At 43.1% G+C, this 17,284-nt stretch overlaps 1 protein-coding gene across 3 annotated transcripts in view; it reads right to left on the reverse strand.

Moving 5' to 3' along the window:
- Window positions 1-683: 683 nt before the first annotated feature.
- LOC134225674 (putative tricarboxylate transport protein, mitochondrial) overlaps window positions 684-17,284 on the reverse strand; it is a 44,072-nt gene continuing 27,471 nt past the window's right edge. The window contains exons 1-4 of one of the 3 annotated variants that reach the window (XM_062705940.1): window positions 13,937-14,130; window positions 2,349-2,595; window positions 2,158-2,284; window positions 684-2,096 (exon numbers count right to left, since the gene is read on the reverse strand). In XM_062705940.1, coding sequence (XP_062561924.1) covers window positions 1,469-2,096; window positions 2,158-2,284; window positions 2,349-2,559 — 966 coding nt within the window. In that variant the 5' untranslated portion in view covers window positions 2,560-2,595; window positions 13,937-14,130 and the 3' untranslated portion in view covers window positions 684-1,468. Of the gene's footprint in view, window positions 2,097-2,157; window positions 2,285-2,348; window positions 2,596-7,661; window positions 7,801-13,936; window positions 14,131-17,284 lie in introns of those variants that run through there. The other 2 variants (XM_062705942.1, XM_062705941.1) reach the window with 2 other exon arrangements.

Consider the following 17,284-nt stretch of genomic DNA (forward strand, 5'->3'; position numbering starts at 1 on the left):
ACGGGGTGATTTTTTTAATTTTCGAACTGCCACTTTTAAGTTTAATTCTCCAAATGAGACAAACCCTTAGGGTCTGTAATCTTGCTCTGGGTCAAAAGTAATCTTGCTCTGCGAGCAGGGTTATTTGATAATTATTGAAATGTCATTTTTAAGTTTAATTTCAGTTTAATTCTCCAAATGAGACAGACCTAAGTAAGTATGCGTTTAGTGTTTCATTGCAGATTTTATTTTTTTTTCTGGAAAGTCCGTTTACATCAATTAGATAGAAGTGACCATTCATGTCATTCGGTCAACGATATAAATGTAATAAGGTCCATTTTTTCAATGATTAAGGTTTGTAGAAACAGAACCTTTTTCTTCACTGCAGGAATCTAATTCAAAAGTATGCAAAAAAATTCGGCGTTATGGTGTATTCTGGGGAACAATTTTCTGGGGAATGGTTTTCAGGGGTCTGGTTTTCTGGAGAATGTTATAGAATCGATACCACCACGACAGGATATGTCTTTGGTTGTCATCTCAGTGCTAATGACGTAAGACCATTCATCGCATCAAGATCACATATCCGAGCGGAGGAGAATGATAGAAATTTATTTATAAGGCAAAATGTACCTTCCTTCCAATGTTCGCATTTGTAAGGTATAGGTTGTTTTATTGGAATTTCGGATTGGACAGTAGCCGCTGGATCAGGATTATTGTTTTTTAATCTGTTTTTATTATTTTCACATTTACTACTTTAGTATATATTACACATCAAGCAATAAATAGGCATTACTTTTTGATTGTTTTATAAACAGAGGATAGCATAAAAAATTCAATGTTTAACACTCTGGGTTGACGGTTTAAAATTTGAACAATTCAATGTTAACACAAAACAAAAAATTAGAATGTTCAAAATGCGTTTTGGCAATGCAGCTCACGAATGCACTATTCTTAATAAAGGAATTAGATAGCTATGCTATCCACAAATAAGGTAATGTCACAATGAATGGAATGCTTATTGGTTGCTGCACAATTCAAAAATTTAAAGTACATTTTAAATACCCGCAAACAAATCATAATGATTGCTTTATATAATATGTTTTGAAACCTAGGGGGCAGGGGGTGTTTGCTGCTAGTTTGTTTGTGCATTTAACATTTTTTGTCAGATTTCAGTGCTTAGGATCTACCCGTACGTAGTTGTGATTCCCTCCCCCTATTAACGAGCTAGGTTCGTTTCGACTAACACAAATGCATTCTTGTTTCTTAAAGATTCGTTTTTCTGCTTAGCTTGGCTACGATTAACATTGAGGTTGTGTACTTGTTGCTACAAAAGCGTCCATAAGGTCTTCGTGGGCAGTTCCCTGATAAATGGGTGATACAGATTAGCACACATTGGGATGAGTTGGTGACGCGTGGCTCTAACATTTGTATGTAACATTCCGTGTCATGTCGAAGATCTTGACCGCAGACTAAAACTATTGACCGTTGTTTAGCGCCAGAACTTGTTGAACAGTTCCATGAATGAGTCGTATATCATGAAGGTAATAGCGACGTCCAAGCAGACACGACTTAACCGTGGGACAGTGCCCTTGTAGAATGCAAGCGGTCCTTCATTTTTCCAAATTTGAACCGCACAGTCGACGGTGTTCTTGTATTTGGACGCTTCTAGACCTTGCATGCGGGTCTTGACTACATCGATGGGCGTGTTGCCGAAAACGGAAGCAGCACCAGCAACCGCACCGAAAGCACCAACCACCATCTTTGGTACAGGTTTCGATTGGTCTCCACCTTTGTAGACTTCTTTGAGGGATTCCATGACGTAGAATCGAATGGCTTGGTTGGAACCTTGCTTCATGATTGTAGCAGTTAGTCCCTTGTATACACCAGAAAACCCTTCCTGTCGGACAATCAGACCGACACCATGGAAGAAACCTTTGTATCGGGGGTTGGCACTTCGTTGGTCGTTGATGAACTTCACTTTGACGGTTTCCATTGGGGTTACAGCAAGGATCGCTTCGGCTACACCAGCACCCAGACCAGCCAACAGCTTACCGGAAGTGCTTAGTTGGCCGTTTGGTTCCATCAGGTATCCTTTGAACGTTTCGAAGGCGCCGAACCTAGTAAATATACAGAATTAAGGTACATGCGGAATCAAGTTTGAATTTAGGAAGTAGTCACCTTACTGCAGACTTTGGTATAGATCCATAGAGCAGTACACTAAGACCTCGGTACAGACCGAAGAAACCGTTTGTCTTGACGGTCTTTTTCACACAATCCACAATTCCGTTATACTGTTTGGTGGCACCTACAAAAAGAATATACGTTTTTTTCGCGACTTATAACCTTGGGATACAATCAGGCAACCTTACCTTTTTCGTCGAGCTGAAGTTGCGTTTTAACGTACTCCGTAGGGAAAGTGATGCAGATTTCAATTCCACCGGTGATACCACCGGCAACGATACCCTTAAGTCCGGTGCCACCACCTGCAGCTGCCGCTGCTCCATTTTGTTCCAACCATGGTCTTTGACCAAAGGGATTCCGGAAGTTCGACCTGCTCGTTGGGAGACAACTTCGGTCCATGGCAACTGGGATGCTAGGTTAGGAATGTGCGAAGAGCTAAAAAGAACGGAAATTTTCGATCATATTAGTCAATAAAAACAAATTATATTGCAGCATGATGCAAAAGCTATATTTATTACATATTAATAAAATACGACATCGAAATGTAGGAGTATATGTACAACGTGAAAGCTGCCAACATAGCGAAAACTTGATTTGGCGCAGCATCGTTTAACGGTGCCTACAACCTGGCGATTTTCAGTAGCTGCATCTACGCCTTAGCAGAAGCCGCAAGTGTCGTCACCATTCCGTCGGCTACCAGCCTAGGACTGTTTCGCTATCTTCCTGTTGTACTGTACGGCAAAACAAATGTAGTTCGCGCGTATGCCTTCTTGGACGAGGGTTCCAAGCTTACTCTGCTCGATCAAGACCTTGCTGATGTGCTACAGCTAGATGGTGCCAACCGACTGCTCAAATCGTTTACTCACCGTCGGAATGATCGGTATGAGGTCGGGCAATAGTGGCGATATGACGACATCCGCCTTCCACATAGCGTCGATTCCAATGATTGAATAAACGGATGCAGAAGTAACAGGAGCTGTAGACGACTCTGCAATCAAAAATCGAAGAGTATCTAGCAAAAGGAGAGACGGAAGTATACGCCATGCAGGTAATGACTTTCGGGGCATGCTGCTCTCCAACCACCAGCGTAGTTTGTGAAGAACACCAATGTCGACCAATTCGCGAACGAGTATCCAGAGGCCCATCAAGCTATCATAAAGTCCCACTACGTCGACGATATGCTGGTCAGCGTGGTCTCCGAAGAGTAAGCCATCCAGTTGACCAAGGAAGTAAGGCATGTCCATCAGCTACGGAGAAGGTTTAAGGCATGGAACACAACCGAAGATGTTTTCACTTACAAAGAAGAATGGAATCGCTATGAACCGGCTCTGTTAGGATGTGAGCGAAAGCCAACGAAGCGGGAAGTTCTACGTGTCTTGATGACCAGCTTCGATCCGCTAGAATAGATCTCTTATTTTCTGTCGTATCTAAAGATCCTACTGGAACAAATATGGCGATCCGGTGCACAGTGGGACGACCACATCGACAACAACTCCTTTGAAAAATGGCTTACGTGGCTGAAGATGCTGCCACGAGTTGAATGATTCTACAGTTCACAGTACCACACGAGGGAAGCCGACGAAATGCAGTTACACACAATGGTAGATGGCAGCGAGAACGGCCGCCGTCTGCTATTGTCGCTTTGTACGCGAGGAGTCCTTCTCCTGCTCCATTGTCGCAGCCAAATACCGAGTTTCCCCGCAGAAATTTACTTCGATACCACGATTGGAACTTGAGGCTGCCGTACTTGGTGCACGGTTATGGCGTACCGTCCAAGAGTCGCTAACCTTCAGGACCCATCATAAGCTGTATTGGTCTGATTTCAGAAACATTCTTTGCTTGATCAACTCGAACCATAGGCGATAGGCCAATACGTCGGCCACAGGATCAGCGAAATACTTGAAATATATGAAGCACACGAATGGAGATGGATCCCTAATAAGGAAAATTTTGTCCATGCGCGCCAAGTGGAGTAGTCTTCCAGAATTGTCTTCGGCGCCTTGAAGATGACTGTCCGGAACCACACAATCAAAAAAATTCGACCGACAACAAACTACGTCCATTGTTCCTGTTACATCACACTCTGCCGGAGTCAGTGATCCGCATCAACGACTTTTCAACTTAAGAGAGATTACGCAAGGCTGTCGCATACATCCACTGATTCGCCGATAATTGCCAAGAATTCTATCCCGATGAGATGACGGCACTACAAAATTCAACCAAACGATCCGAAACTACGATGACCGTTTATAAATCTAGCACATTGTATCAGTTGACCGCCTCACTAGCATTCATGCACATCGGAATTGATTATTGCGGTCCAATCGAAGTCACAGTCGGCAGAAGAGTCGGAAAAGCGTGGGTAATACTTGCAACGTGCGTGACTTTCCGAGCGATCCACGTGGAAGTCGCTTACTCCCTTAGCACAAGCTCCTGCATTTTGGCCTTTCGAAACCTCATGGCCCGCCGCGGCACACCACAGAAAGTCTACTGCGACCGCGGCACGAGCTTTGTAAGTGCAACTCGAGAGGTGATGCAGATTAACGAAGCCAAGAACGAGTGCGAATTCATGAAAGAAGTTGGGAGCTCCGGAATCGAGTAGGTCTTCAATCCACCTCTCACACCACACATGGGTAATAACAGGGAGCGGCTAATCCGCACTGTCAAGAACAACTCCGTGTGTTTGTCAGCAAGGCTTTCTGACGAAGTACTCCGGAATTTGCTTACCGAAGTTGAGAACATCGTGAACTCGCGGCCCCTACCTCACGTGCCGCTAGATGACGAATCGGTACCAGCCCTGACACCAAACCATTTTTACTTAGTTCATTCAACTGACCGAAACCGCTATTCGATCTCGGAGACAGCGGTCACATAACATATGTGTAACTCGGGTAGCAAAAGTTGTACCCTTATAACACTTTTTATTTGTTATACGGAACATCGTAACGTCAGAAGATAGTATAACACTATCTGATTTAACAAGGGGTCACGCGACTTATATTGTATATCTGAATACGATTCGCGTTGGAATTATACAAAAGATTTTTCCTAGTAGCGTTGGGTGTTTAGGAGCTGAAATTGTTTTTTTATAATTAACTAGCAGACCCGACGAACTTTGTTTCGCCTAAAATTGATTTATTCCTCGACTGATTCTCGAGTTATGCAGAAATGTATGCTTCATTTGTATTGGAGCCTTCCCTTTCCAGAAGGGGGGAGGGGGTTTGAATCAACACAAAAACATATTTTCTTTTCCAAAATCTCTACATGCCAAATTTGGTTCAAATTGGTTGCTTAATTTTCAAGTTATGAATAAATTGGTATTTGATTTGTATGGGAGCCCTCTTTTTCAAAGGAGGGAGGGGTCTGGCACCATCTTAAGAACCTTCCCCGGACCCAAAAATCTATGAGCAAGCACCCCATGGGGGGTTCGATGTGCCCGGCGTTTAAGCGTGCTGCAAAATCACAGTGCAGGTGACGCAGCTGGCTTGCTCGGCCTCGCCCGAGTGTTTGGTGTGCGCAGGTTTAGAGGAAACGGCGGAACACGTGTTGTTCGTGTGCCCACGTTTTCGCGCAATGCGTGACCACATGCTTGCCACATGTGGTCTGGACACTACCCCGGACCACCTAGTCCGGAGGATGTGTAAAGATGAAGTTGGCTGGAACGCCGTTTTATCGGCTATCGTCCAAATCGTCTCGGAGCTACACAGAAGGTGGCGTGTGGACTCAAGGATGGCTAGTTCAGGCGCAATTAAGAGGTGGTCCAAGGGTTCGGAGTCGGCTTCATGGGTCATACGTGTGGTCATGCTCTGTGGTCGAACTCGATCCTTTTATCGAACAAGTGGCCGCGTGAAGAACAACATGGTATCGTCGCTTTCGCGGCGTCGGTCAACCGGGCGGGTTCCGAGCCCGAAGACGGAAAGGGGTCCTCGTCAAGGCTGGGGCAGGCGTAGGCACCACGTCAGCAAGTCCCTCTGTGTGTTAGCGAATAGACCCTATCGCAGAGAGGTCAATTTGGGGTGCACGCGGCATAATCATTCTTGATACCAGTCGTGCAGAGGGAAGCAGGCGCGAAGTCGACCCTTCCCACCTTCCGAGGACATAAAGCGTGGTAAGGCCACCTGGAAAGCCGGCAATGCGCTGGCACGATACTATGGTGTTCTTCTAAAAAAGCGAGTCACGATGTTCGATGCTGCAAGGGCACGCAGCTAACCTCGAGGGTGCGTTGTGCACTGGCCCTCCTTTGAAGCATTACTTTCTGGTTGTACCGAAGGGACTATCCCGAGTAGCACACTTATTACATATCAGTCATTGTGACTCATATGCAACCAAATCCAGTCACATTAGAGATGCTGCAACTAAATCGATCTTAACTGTGCTACTAGGGATGGGCTTGGCGGCAATGGAAACGGTTTTTTTTTTTTCTTCCTAAGCAATGGAGGGGGAATCTGCTCAACAGACATCCTGGGTTGACCAGGAAGTGCTGGGTTAGGGGCCACCTCCAATGAGGGAGGCAGGACTGCATCCCCGACCAGCTAAACCGTTTCCATTGCCGCCAAGCCCATCGTCCCTTCGGTACAACCAGAAAGTAATGCTTCAAAGGGGGGCCAGTGCATAACGCACCCTCGAGGTTAGCTGCGTGTCCTGCAATGGAAACGGTTTAGCGGGTCGGGAATGTAGTCCTGCCTCCCTCGTTTGCTGTTGGAGGTGGTCCCTAACCCCGCACTTCCTGGACAACCCAGGATGTCTGTTGAGCAGATTCCCCCTCCATTGCTTGGGAAAAAAAAAAACACCCACATAAAGACATCACCTCGACTCGTCGAGCTGAGTCGATGGTATATAACGCTATGGGTCTCCGAGCCTCCTATAAAATGTTTGTTTTTGGAGCGAACACATAGCCTTTACGTATACTTTGTATACGAGAAAGGTAAAAAATATTTTGGTCATTCTTCTAAGCCCATAGTCCGATCGGGTCAATTTTCAATAGGAAACAATGGGACAGGATTCTGCGTCGAATGCAACTTGTTGCGAGCAATCGGTTGAGAATAAGTGCCCAAAAAGTGAGCTAGACTTTTTGCGCACACACACAGACATTACTCCAATTCGATCGAGCTGAGTCGATCGATATATAACACTATGGGTCTCCGGGCCTCCTATAAAAAGTTCGTTTTTGGAGCGAACATATAGCCTTTACTTATACTTTGTATACGAGAAAGGCAAAACATAGATTTTTATAAAACATTATAAAAAAAATTCAAATTGAAAAAAAATTCAAAATCGAAAAACTGCTGCAATGCATTAAAATGAACGCAAATAAATGTGAATTGATAATATATCTTCCTAAAGTGCAATTTTGACCTCTTTTATGTGCTTTTCTTGTTACCATTATGTATTTTCTTGTTTTATAATACACGAGAAAGGCATTAAAACCAAAACACTAAGCTAAGAGTTCTTTATAAGCTGTTTTTTCTACAATATATTGGCATAATAAAACAATACAATACCTGCTTAAGACTGTACATTTTTTTGTATGAGAATCTAGCAATTTCGTATCTGGTCAGTTCTTATACAGAATTGTAAGAAAATACAACATCCGCTGGATGGGTGTACGAACTATTTGCATCTCTGTATATCAACTCTACAGCAGAAAGTTTGTTCGCTTATATCAGCACACTTCAAATTGATAATTGACCTTCCAATCATGTTCAACGGTTCTATCAATACTGCATATTAGCGTATTAATAGCCCGACTTTCAACAAGGCCTTTTCGTACATGATCGTTTTGTTCACTATCACAAAGTTGTGCAGGATACATAGAACTACTGACGGCGGCGACGTCATCAATGGTATCGATCTCTCTTCCTTGGAACATCGTTTGCAAACACTTTTAAAGTAAGCACGACCCAAGTTCTTACGTAGATTTGATTGTATATTAATCGCACCGTCATTTGACGCCAAGCCAAAAGGCAAAAACAGGGTAGAACTGGTTTTTCTACCCAAATCGTAAGCTTGCTCGTCACTTCCATCATCAGCTCCATTCGAAATGGACGATAATAGCAATCTTGTTGGTTGTCGCTTTACTACATATTATAATACTTTTTGCTCAGTGAGCCAGTTTGAGCCTCATTAATTACGTTACTTGTTCGCACTCACGTGGCATGCGGCACGATGAGGTGGTTTTCATCATCATTCATCAAGATTCAAGTTCCACCATCGCAAATATACGATGAGAGTTTCACGCGTTCGATCGAATGCTCTGAAAGCGCTTTTTCCGCGTTATCAGTCACACATTTGACTTTCAACGAAACGAAATGGGTTTGCATTCGAAAAGGTTGACGATGACCGTACATACGCGAACCATATTTTTCCCGCGGCTGACAGGCTGTCTTATCAGGTCAGTGGTATGGAATGATAGTAACAGACTATTGGACCGGGAGACGAACAGTTGACTTTCACTGGGTCGGTGAGGATGTTTGTAGTCGTCAGGATGAAGCCATATTATGTAACAGATAATGGAACTAAAATAATAAAAATTACTAAACATAACATGCGAGACGATTGTGTCTAATAAATTGTCGGATCGTCTGGGACTGGGATACATTATATTGAGGGGTACGATTGCATAAGTTGGCTTCTATACTATTTTTAGTTTTTGTATTATTTTACCCCTTTTTGCGTGGTTCCGTGGTTATAATAGCCATTAACCCATCAATTAGAGAATACCCAATAAAACGCTTGGAGAGCAGAGTATCAAACACAGGGGTAGTTTTGGCTGACTGGGGGCCCGGGTAGACAATTTGTAGGATCTCCTGAATGGAATCAAATTTGTTGGTTTTGGTACACAAAGTTTGGTGGGGCCCGAACCCATGAACGAACCATTGTATTTTAAAAAAATCACTGACCTCAGAGCAGAATATTGAGAATGCAAATAGAATCCCAAATAGCATTCAATGTTAAGGTTAAAGTTATTTCAACTCGTTTATACGGCTTCAAGCTGAATATGTGTGTGCTGTCCATGCACTAGACGACATAATAAAGTGTCCGCTTGCCGATTTTCTTACAAAATGTTGAAGCTCTAGATCTTGGTTTCCCGTGAATCGATTTTTCTGATTTTTTTTTTTTAATTCTTTATTAAAGTGTTTTTTTAATTTTAATAAAGAATTGAAAAAAAAAAAAATGAAAATTTGAATAGAGCACAGAAATAACTTGAATTTTATTATGTATACTCAAATATTGACCATATTGATTCGCAGAGTAAAAACCCAACTTAATTCACCGAGTAGTGATACTGCCTTTCTCGCATTTAGCCAAGACACCAACCTTATATGGTGCTAATATGGTTCGATGTACCATTTTCTTTATAACTTTTAAACGCATTGTTCGATCGTTATCAAATTCAATAGTGATCAACTAGGCTTTGTCCTCTGTCGAATGAAACTTGTTGCGAGAAAATCGGATCAGGATTACTATATGAAAAGTTGTCTAATGTTTTTCTTAGCTTTTGTGCACACACATACACACGGACAGACAGACATGTGCTCAGCTCGTCAAGCTGAGTCGATTGGTATATAACACTATGGGTCTCCGATGCTTCTATAAAAAGTTCGTTTTCGTAGTGAAATTATAGCCTTTCGGTACAACTTTGTTGTACGAGAAAGGCAAAAAAATGCGGAATACCAAAATGACTTTTTTCTGGTTTGTTAATTTTGAACTACGATTAACCATGATGATGAAAAAGGAAAAATATTCCCCGATTTGACCAAATAACAATTTATTTTAAAACTTGCTAGTGCTGAAGAAAGGATCTTGCTCATCCAGGACAAGCGAATTGAAATTTGGTGAGAGAATTCCATTGTATAATTGTTAATTGACATTTTAGACTATATGATCATATATAAAACACAACCATGGCGCCCGATTGAAGCGATTTGGATAGGAAGGCATCATGATCATTCTTTCAAATCAATTGTTTTTCGAAACCATTCGGGTCTCCAAATAACTGTGCAGCATTTGAGCCTGATTAGTTGCTTTCTCGCTTTCCGCATCGCGGAAAGGTTTCAGTTCATCGTGTACTATGTGGCACATTGCTTTTAAGTATAATCCAACAAATGCCGAAGAACTTTGCTGAAAAAGGTACGTTGCTGGAACGTCCGCCAAAAAAAGTAATAACGTTTCGAAGTTTGATTGTTAAAACCATATGCAAAAAATCGTTTATTCTGCCAGCACTGCTGAACTACGTGGACCAATAATTTTACTGTTTAATTTTAATATTAATGATCTTATTGTGCTGGGGAGCTAATTAGAGTTATTCAGAATCATTCATCAAAGTAAAAATCTGGACAAAAAGGACGAAGGGTTTTGCCCTTTAACAACATAGGCTGCCCGGTAGTGCTGGCAGAAACATTGATTTTCTGCACACGGTTTGAACTATCCATCTTCGAAGCGTTATAACTTTTTTTAGACGAGCCAGACGAGCTTTTTTGAGTGACATGATTGTCAATAAACTGAAACAGATAGGAGTAAAAATCCCAAAAAATACGTCCATCTTTTGCATAGTGGATTGGGGTTTCAAAACGAGTCAGAAAAACCTTGATCTCACTTGATTGGATGAAGTTTGCGTTTTTCCATACAGCTGAGCCCCACTCTACTGCTTATGGATCCCCTCCACCCATTTTTGACCCTTTATATAGGAGTTTCCTCCATATAGGGGTCCTCCTTAGCCGTGCGGTAAGACGCGCGACTACAAAGCAATACCATGCTGAGGGTGGCTGGGTTCGATTCCCGGTGCCGGTCTAGGCAATTTTCGGATTGGAAATCGTCTCGACTTCCCTGGGCATAAAAGTATCATCGTGTTAGCCTCATGATATACGAATGCAAAAATGGTAACTTAGAAACCTCGCAGTTAATAACTGTGGAAGTGCTTAATGAACACTAAGCTGCGAGGCGGCTCTGTCCCAGTGTGGGGATGTAATGCCAATAAGAAGAAGAAGAAGATAGGAGTTTGATGACATACAAATCATAATATAAACAAGTTTGTCAGATATGACCCGTGATATAGATGGTATTATCTTCACTATTAACCACCTTGATGGTTGCGGTTGGTCAACAGCACTGATTTTAAGAACATTTCCACGCCAGGTGTTTCTAAGTATCGAACAATGATATCTCAAAAATGACACACAAATACGTGTCTGAGTAGCGTGCAGACGATCAATCAAATTGAGTTCATATCAAAAAATGACGCAGAAAGTTCAACTTGAATAAGAATGTTGTATTGGTCGTTGTTGTGATGACTAAGAGATCGATAACACAACGCTTGTCTAGACTATTTCCAAATATATTATATAATATATTTGCTATAATATATTTGCTATTTCGGTAACAATTCGCCAACTGGCTAAACTGGTAGGTGTGTGCTCGCTGTCTTAGCCCACTTAAACATCAGTTATCCATTCAGAAATAAAGAAAGATGAATGCAAGTAAAAATACTTTTTACGTAATATACTGATGATAATAATGTATTGTGAATCCTCTTTTAGTCACTCAACTTAGAATGAGTATATTTCATTGATTTCTGCTTCAGCTATGAAATATTTTTAATGTGAATTAAATAATGGTGTCAAATACTACATCTGTACCTACATAGTTGAATCAAGCGTTTATACATAAATGCTTATAATACAGCCTGATATTATGACACTTATTTGTCACAGAAGACATTACATAGTCATCAGTTGCATCACAACTTGATAACTGCACCTAACGACTGACAAGGCGAGCACTCTTTAATCAGCAGACAAGCCTTGAAACGCTTGAGGCCCGAGAGTAAACTGATAACAAGTCTCACTTCAGGCTTCTCCGAAAACCCACACCCACCCTACACTTCATCCGTCAGTTGTCCAAGTGGTCGCTAAATCGCACCAAGCGCCATTAAAAAATACATATTTTTTGGTCAATTTTTTGTCTCGCAGATCTAATGGACTACCAACAGTGGCTGGTTTCCTACCCGGAACGATCAGCATTCAGGCGCTTATGTATATATGAGAGAGTAGCCAGCATGAGCAGTAGAAGCATAAGTACAAGTACTAGAACGCTAGTGGCGCTGTAGTCATTTCAATTATTTTGCCAAATTATACTTCAACAAGCTTCAATTGGCCATAATGTATACATCATGTTGTAGTGCATGTTTTGTTTCATCACCAACATTGGTTTGACACTTGTAGTACCGGTACTTTGACTGCCAGGTCGAAGTAACCTAGATGTTAGTCACGCGAACAGGAATAACGACATTAGCAATCTTATACTTTTGAATCAACTGCATGAGCCCCCAGAAATCTTTATGGCGCTCAATCAGGAGAGAATAACAACAGTTTTTCTAACATAGGCTGTTATAAACTTGGTTCAGGATGTTGTTAAAATAACTAAATTTTCTAACAAACAATGAAACATAAATAATTCTGTTATAATTTTGTTAAGAAAAAATGTGATAATAATTTATCATAACTCGATTATATCAACGGTTGTTATAAATAACTGATGTTGTTACAATCATGTTATAATCTTGTTTTGCCTTCCTAGTCGGGGAAGAACATCTAAAGCGGATTTTCACGAAAGTAGGTACTTTTTACGAAAATATATTTGATATTAAATATATTACTGATATTAAAAAGTTAGCTCCTATTGTGGTGCTGTAAATACGCTCAAAGTGGATAATTCAATTTCATTCATCACAAATCTTAGCGGATATCCCTAAATCCCATAACTGAGAATAATCCTATAAAATAATACAAACAAAATATTGCAAGTCAGTCATAAAGGCGCTTGGTGCGGTTTTGCAGAAGCCCGACCAAGTGTCCACTTGAATGTTCGATTGTTGCCCGACAACAGTGTTTTCCGTCAAATCAGCCGATTCGGGCATAATAGTAAATGCAAAAATGACCAACATAGTCGATGGCGCTGAGATCGAAACCACACTGACATAATAGGAAAAAGATCGATTAGGTTTTGGCTTATCATTGAATTTAACAATGTTGTACGTGGTTATACTGTTAAGAGTGTTTCTTCTATGGCTCTACATTACAACTGGAATTTCGCCTGATTTTCAACTTAGTAATCTATTAACATTTTCTCAGTTATCAATTGAAAGCTTTTCTATGACCGCTATTGCATGAGTATATGTATCTCGTGCGGCAAGATTACACTATGCCCAGGGTGTCGAAAATGTTTCCCACCTGAAAAGATCATAGACCGGACCGAAAATCGAATTCGAGAGTGTTTAAAAACCCTAAACTTTAGAACATTTGTCCCATAGAAATTCGGAGTCAGTTATAAAATCTCCTTCAAATAATGAATTTGAATAGATTGAATGGATTGGATAAACATTCGTTGATGAACTTGACACTATTACCTCACATACCGTAATTACTAACATCGATAGATTCACTGTATTATTTAGTAAATTAGTAGTGAACTTGTTGTAAAAATGTTGCGTAACAAATTCATAAGGTCGAATTCCGCCTCGTCATCAAACTAAAAAAAAATCAATCGTTGACCTCTGTGAAAATTAAATTCCGTGCTATATCAAGGTGGTTGTTGAAAGTTCGATTAAACCTGAAACGCTTAAATCAATAAACAAAAGTGTGATCGCGATAAAACAGATACCGCACTGCATCATTTAGAACAACAAACAACGTAACACATATACTTAAAAACAAATCACTAATCCGGATTTCAACAGGTGAGCCAATGTAAACGCTCTCAGGGAACCGAAGTCACTTACAATGTGTGCGACGAGGATGGCGTTGCCAAGTCGAGGTGATAAAATCAGCCTACTACGATTGTCTACCTATACACTAATGTAGTTCCGAGCGGTGGCCTACTGAGGCACTAAACTAATCGATGGCTAAGACGCGCGGCGATTGCGTCCGTTCCGCGGAGCGAGCTATGAATGACTACCCCGGGTCGGTGTCTTTGTCGCTGGAATGGCTCTTTGCTTGCGGCGGTGGTATTCGTTCGGCGCGAGCGCGTGTTGTTTTGAAATATTAGCCGCCGACTGATGTCTGAGGCGCTTGGCGTATGGGTGTCCGTCCAGTACATCGCTCACCGCCGAATGTGGCTGTATTGGCAAACGCTGGAAGTGGTTTCAGTTGCGGGTGCAATTTCCAGCACACTTTTCAAGGGCACATTAGAAAACCGACTGTGGTTCCATATGAAACGGTGCGAAAATGCAGTGGAGATAGATGTTACAGGAACTTGTAATGCTCAAACTTGATCTGGGTAGAGAATTCGAGAATTAAACCGATGTGTGAAAATGATCTGTACCAGAAGTATGAACACATGTGAATTGGAATTAACTTATTTAATGATGAATGAGCTTGATTGGGTGGTAACCGATCGATGGTTCTTGACCTTCACCAATTCACCATACAATCTAGTGCAACTCCACAGTTATAAAATTTTCCACTGCTTTAGCTGCTGAATACTTCATATACTACGCAACAGCATGCGTCTGCAACGCAAGTTAATTGGTCTTGACTTTTGCCATATTGCATTCTATGCATATAGAGAGACTTGATTAGTCCGGCTTTAGTGGATGAAAATCGTCGTCTACTAATCAACTGATTTGCTGTGGTGTTATATTGGCATAGAGCTGCACAACGAACATTCATGGGTGTTCTAATCGTCGATACGATCGCAAGGGATTCCAAATACAACCACCTAAATACGCTCGTAGGCAACTTGCGCAAGTGACATCAAAACAGTCAATACTCCATGAGTCGATATTGAGAAGACCATCGACACATGCAAATATCGATTATCGGCAATTAACTTTTCCTGGCGAAAACTTGCAATTAGTTGAGATATATCGAGCATTTTGTGTTTAGCTTTTTTATGTCCGAAAATAGCCCGTCGATACTTCCAAAGCTTTATTATCATGAATTAAACGAAATTAAACATTGACCGCCATATTCAATGAATGTTGGGTAGGCGTATTAGCCTTCTCTTCAGTCCCCTAAAATGTTACTGAAATAGTTTTGGGTTATAGGTTTGCTTAGTTTATCGCAGCAGGGACTTTGTCCAAGGGCTTGACGATCCCTCCCCAGGCCATCTGCGAATTGTGGCGCCTGCCTGGGATGTGGTGGGGTTTGACAGTGGGCCCTGTTAAACCTCTTTTTTTTTTTTTTTTTTTTACAAGGGAGAATGCATTTACACACTAACCCAGTACACGTGCATTGTAGTTGCCAAACTACCACACGGAAGTGTACTGGAGTGTCGGACTCGACCATACCGGTAATACCGACTAAACTCCCTTGGGCTCCACCATCGTTTCCCCCAGGAACTACCTCGCAGTACTACTTCTGGGGGGACGGCAGTACTAAGCGTACTCACTCATTATCGCTCACACAGGCACTCGTCCCACGCGAGACTGACTTGGGTGCTCGCACCCCATTCACTCCATTTGAGTCTTACTTGGATGCTCTCCCGGACGCTCCGCTGCCATGCCTCGAGGTGCCAATAGCGGTAACTGCCTGGGCCTACAGATATTGCGCTACGACACTCTGCCTCAGCACGAGCAGATCAATCACACCACTGCCGAAGCAGACCATACGCTACCCTGCCGAAGCAGGGACACTCCCCATGCACCACATGTGCACAACTGTAGGTGTGTGGGTACAACCCACTGCTACCCTGCCGCCGAAGCAGCTTCTCCAAAGACCATTCGCTCCATGTGACCCTTTTCAGGTGCTCACTCTAACACTCCACTGCAATGCCTCGAGGTGTCGATGGGATACCTCGACTCCTGCCTCAGCATGTGCAGCCCATACTCAGACTTCTGCTGCGCTTTGAGGTGACAATAGCGGCGGAGACACGCCATGACCCTCCTGCCTCAGCACAACCAGATCACTCACTCCCTGCCGAAGCAGCTCACGCGCTACCCTACCGAAGTAGGTACACTCCACAACTTATTCTAACACTCCACTGCCATGCCTCGAGGTGTCGATAGCGGTAGCAACGCTACGACACTCTTACCTTAGCATGTGCAGTCCATACTCAGACTTCTGCTGCGCTTCGAGGCTGCCATAGCGGCGGCGACTCGCTATGACACTCCTGCCTCAGCACAAACAGATCACTCACTCCCTGCCGAAGCAGCTCACGCACTACCCTACCGAAGTAGGGACACTCCACATGCCAGTTGGCACTCCCTCCCTGGGCTTGTGCTTTTGAAGCGGCACACAGTCGCTTTGATAGAGTCCGCTTACGGGCACTTGTGGTTTTTTGGGAGGGATTTTAGCAGAGCCCACTGCTAAATCCCACCACGCCCTAGGCAGTTCTCCCTGACTCGCAGACAGCTGGGGAGGGGTCGTCAAGCCCTTGGACATCATGCTGTCCCTGCTGTCCCTGCTGCCCCCCTGTTAAACCTCTATAAAAAGCTGCATGTATCCGCAAGTAGGCTCCGCCAAAGCGACCGTGTGCCGCTCAAAGCGCACAAGCCCAAGTCCTGGTGTTAGGTGGGACGCTAAACAGCCCTGACACGACGGCCCTCCGGCGAGACAAGAGGTTTGCGCAGGCCCAATAAGCCGCCTGGAAAACCAATAATTACGAACAATATAAGAGATAATGCGACTCGATATAATCGGCAAAGACCTAGGCGACGAATAAAGGATCACGATTGGAAGCTTGGAACATGGAACTGCAAGTCGCTAGGTTTCGCAGTTTGCGACAGGATGATCTACGATGAATTACATCCCCGCAACTTCGACGTCGTGGCGCTGCAGGAGATTTGCTGGACAGGACAGAAGGTGTGGAAAAGCGGGCATCGGGCGGCTACCTTCTACCAAAGCTGTGGCACCACCAACGAGCTGGGAACCGGCTTCATAGTGCTGGGAAAGATGCGCCAACGCGTGATTGGGTGGCAGCCAATCAACGCAAGGATGTGCAAGCTGAGGATTAAAGGCCGTTTCTTCAACTATAGCATCATCAACGTGCACTGCCCACACGAAGGGAGACCCGACGACGAGAAAGAAGCGTTCTACGCACAGCTGGAGCAGACATACGATGGATGCCCACTGCGGGACGTCAAAATCGTCATCGGTGACATGAACGCGCAGGTAGGAAGGGACCTGCA

The sequence above is a fragment of the Armigeres subalbatus genome, chromosome 3, assembly GCF_024139115.2.
Source record: "Armigeres subalbatus isolate Guangzhou_Male chromosome 3, GZ_Asu_2, whole genome shotgun sequence".
NCBI classification, from domain to species: domain Eukaryota; kingdom Metazoa; phylum Arthropoda; class Insecta; order Diptera; family Culicidae; genus Armigeres; species Armigeres subalbatus.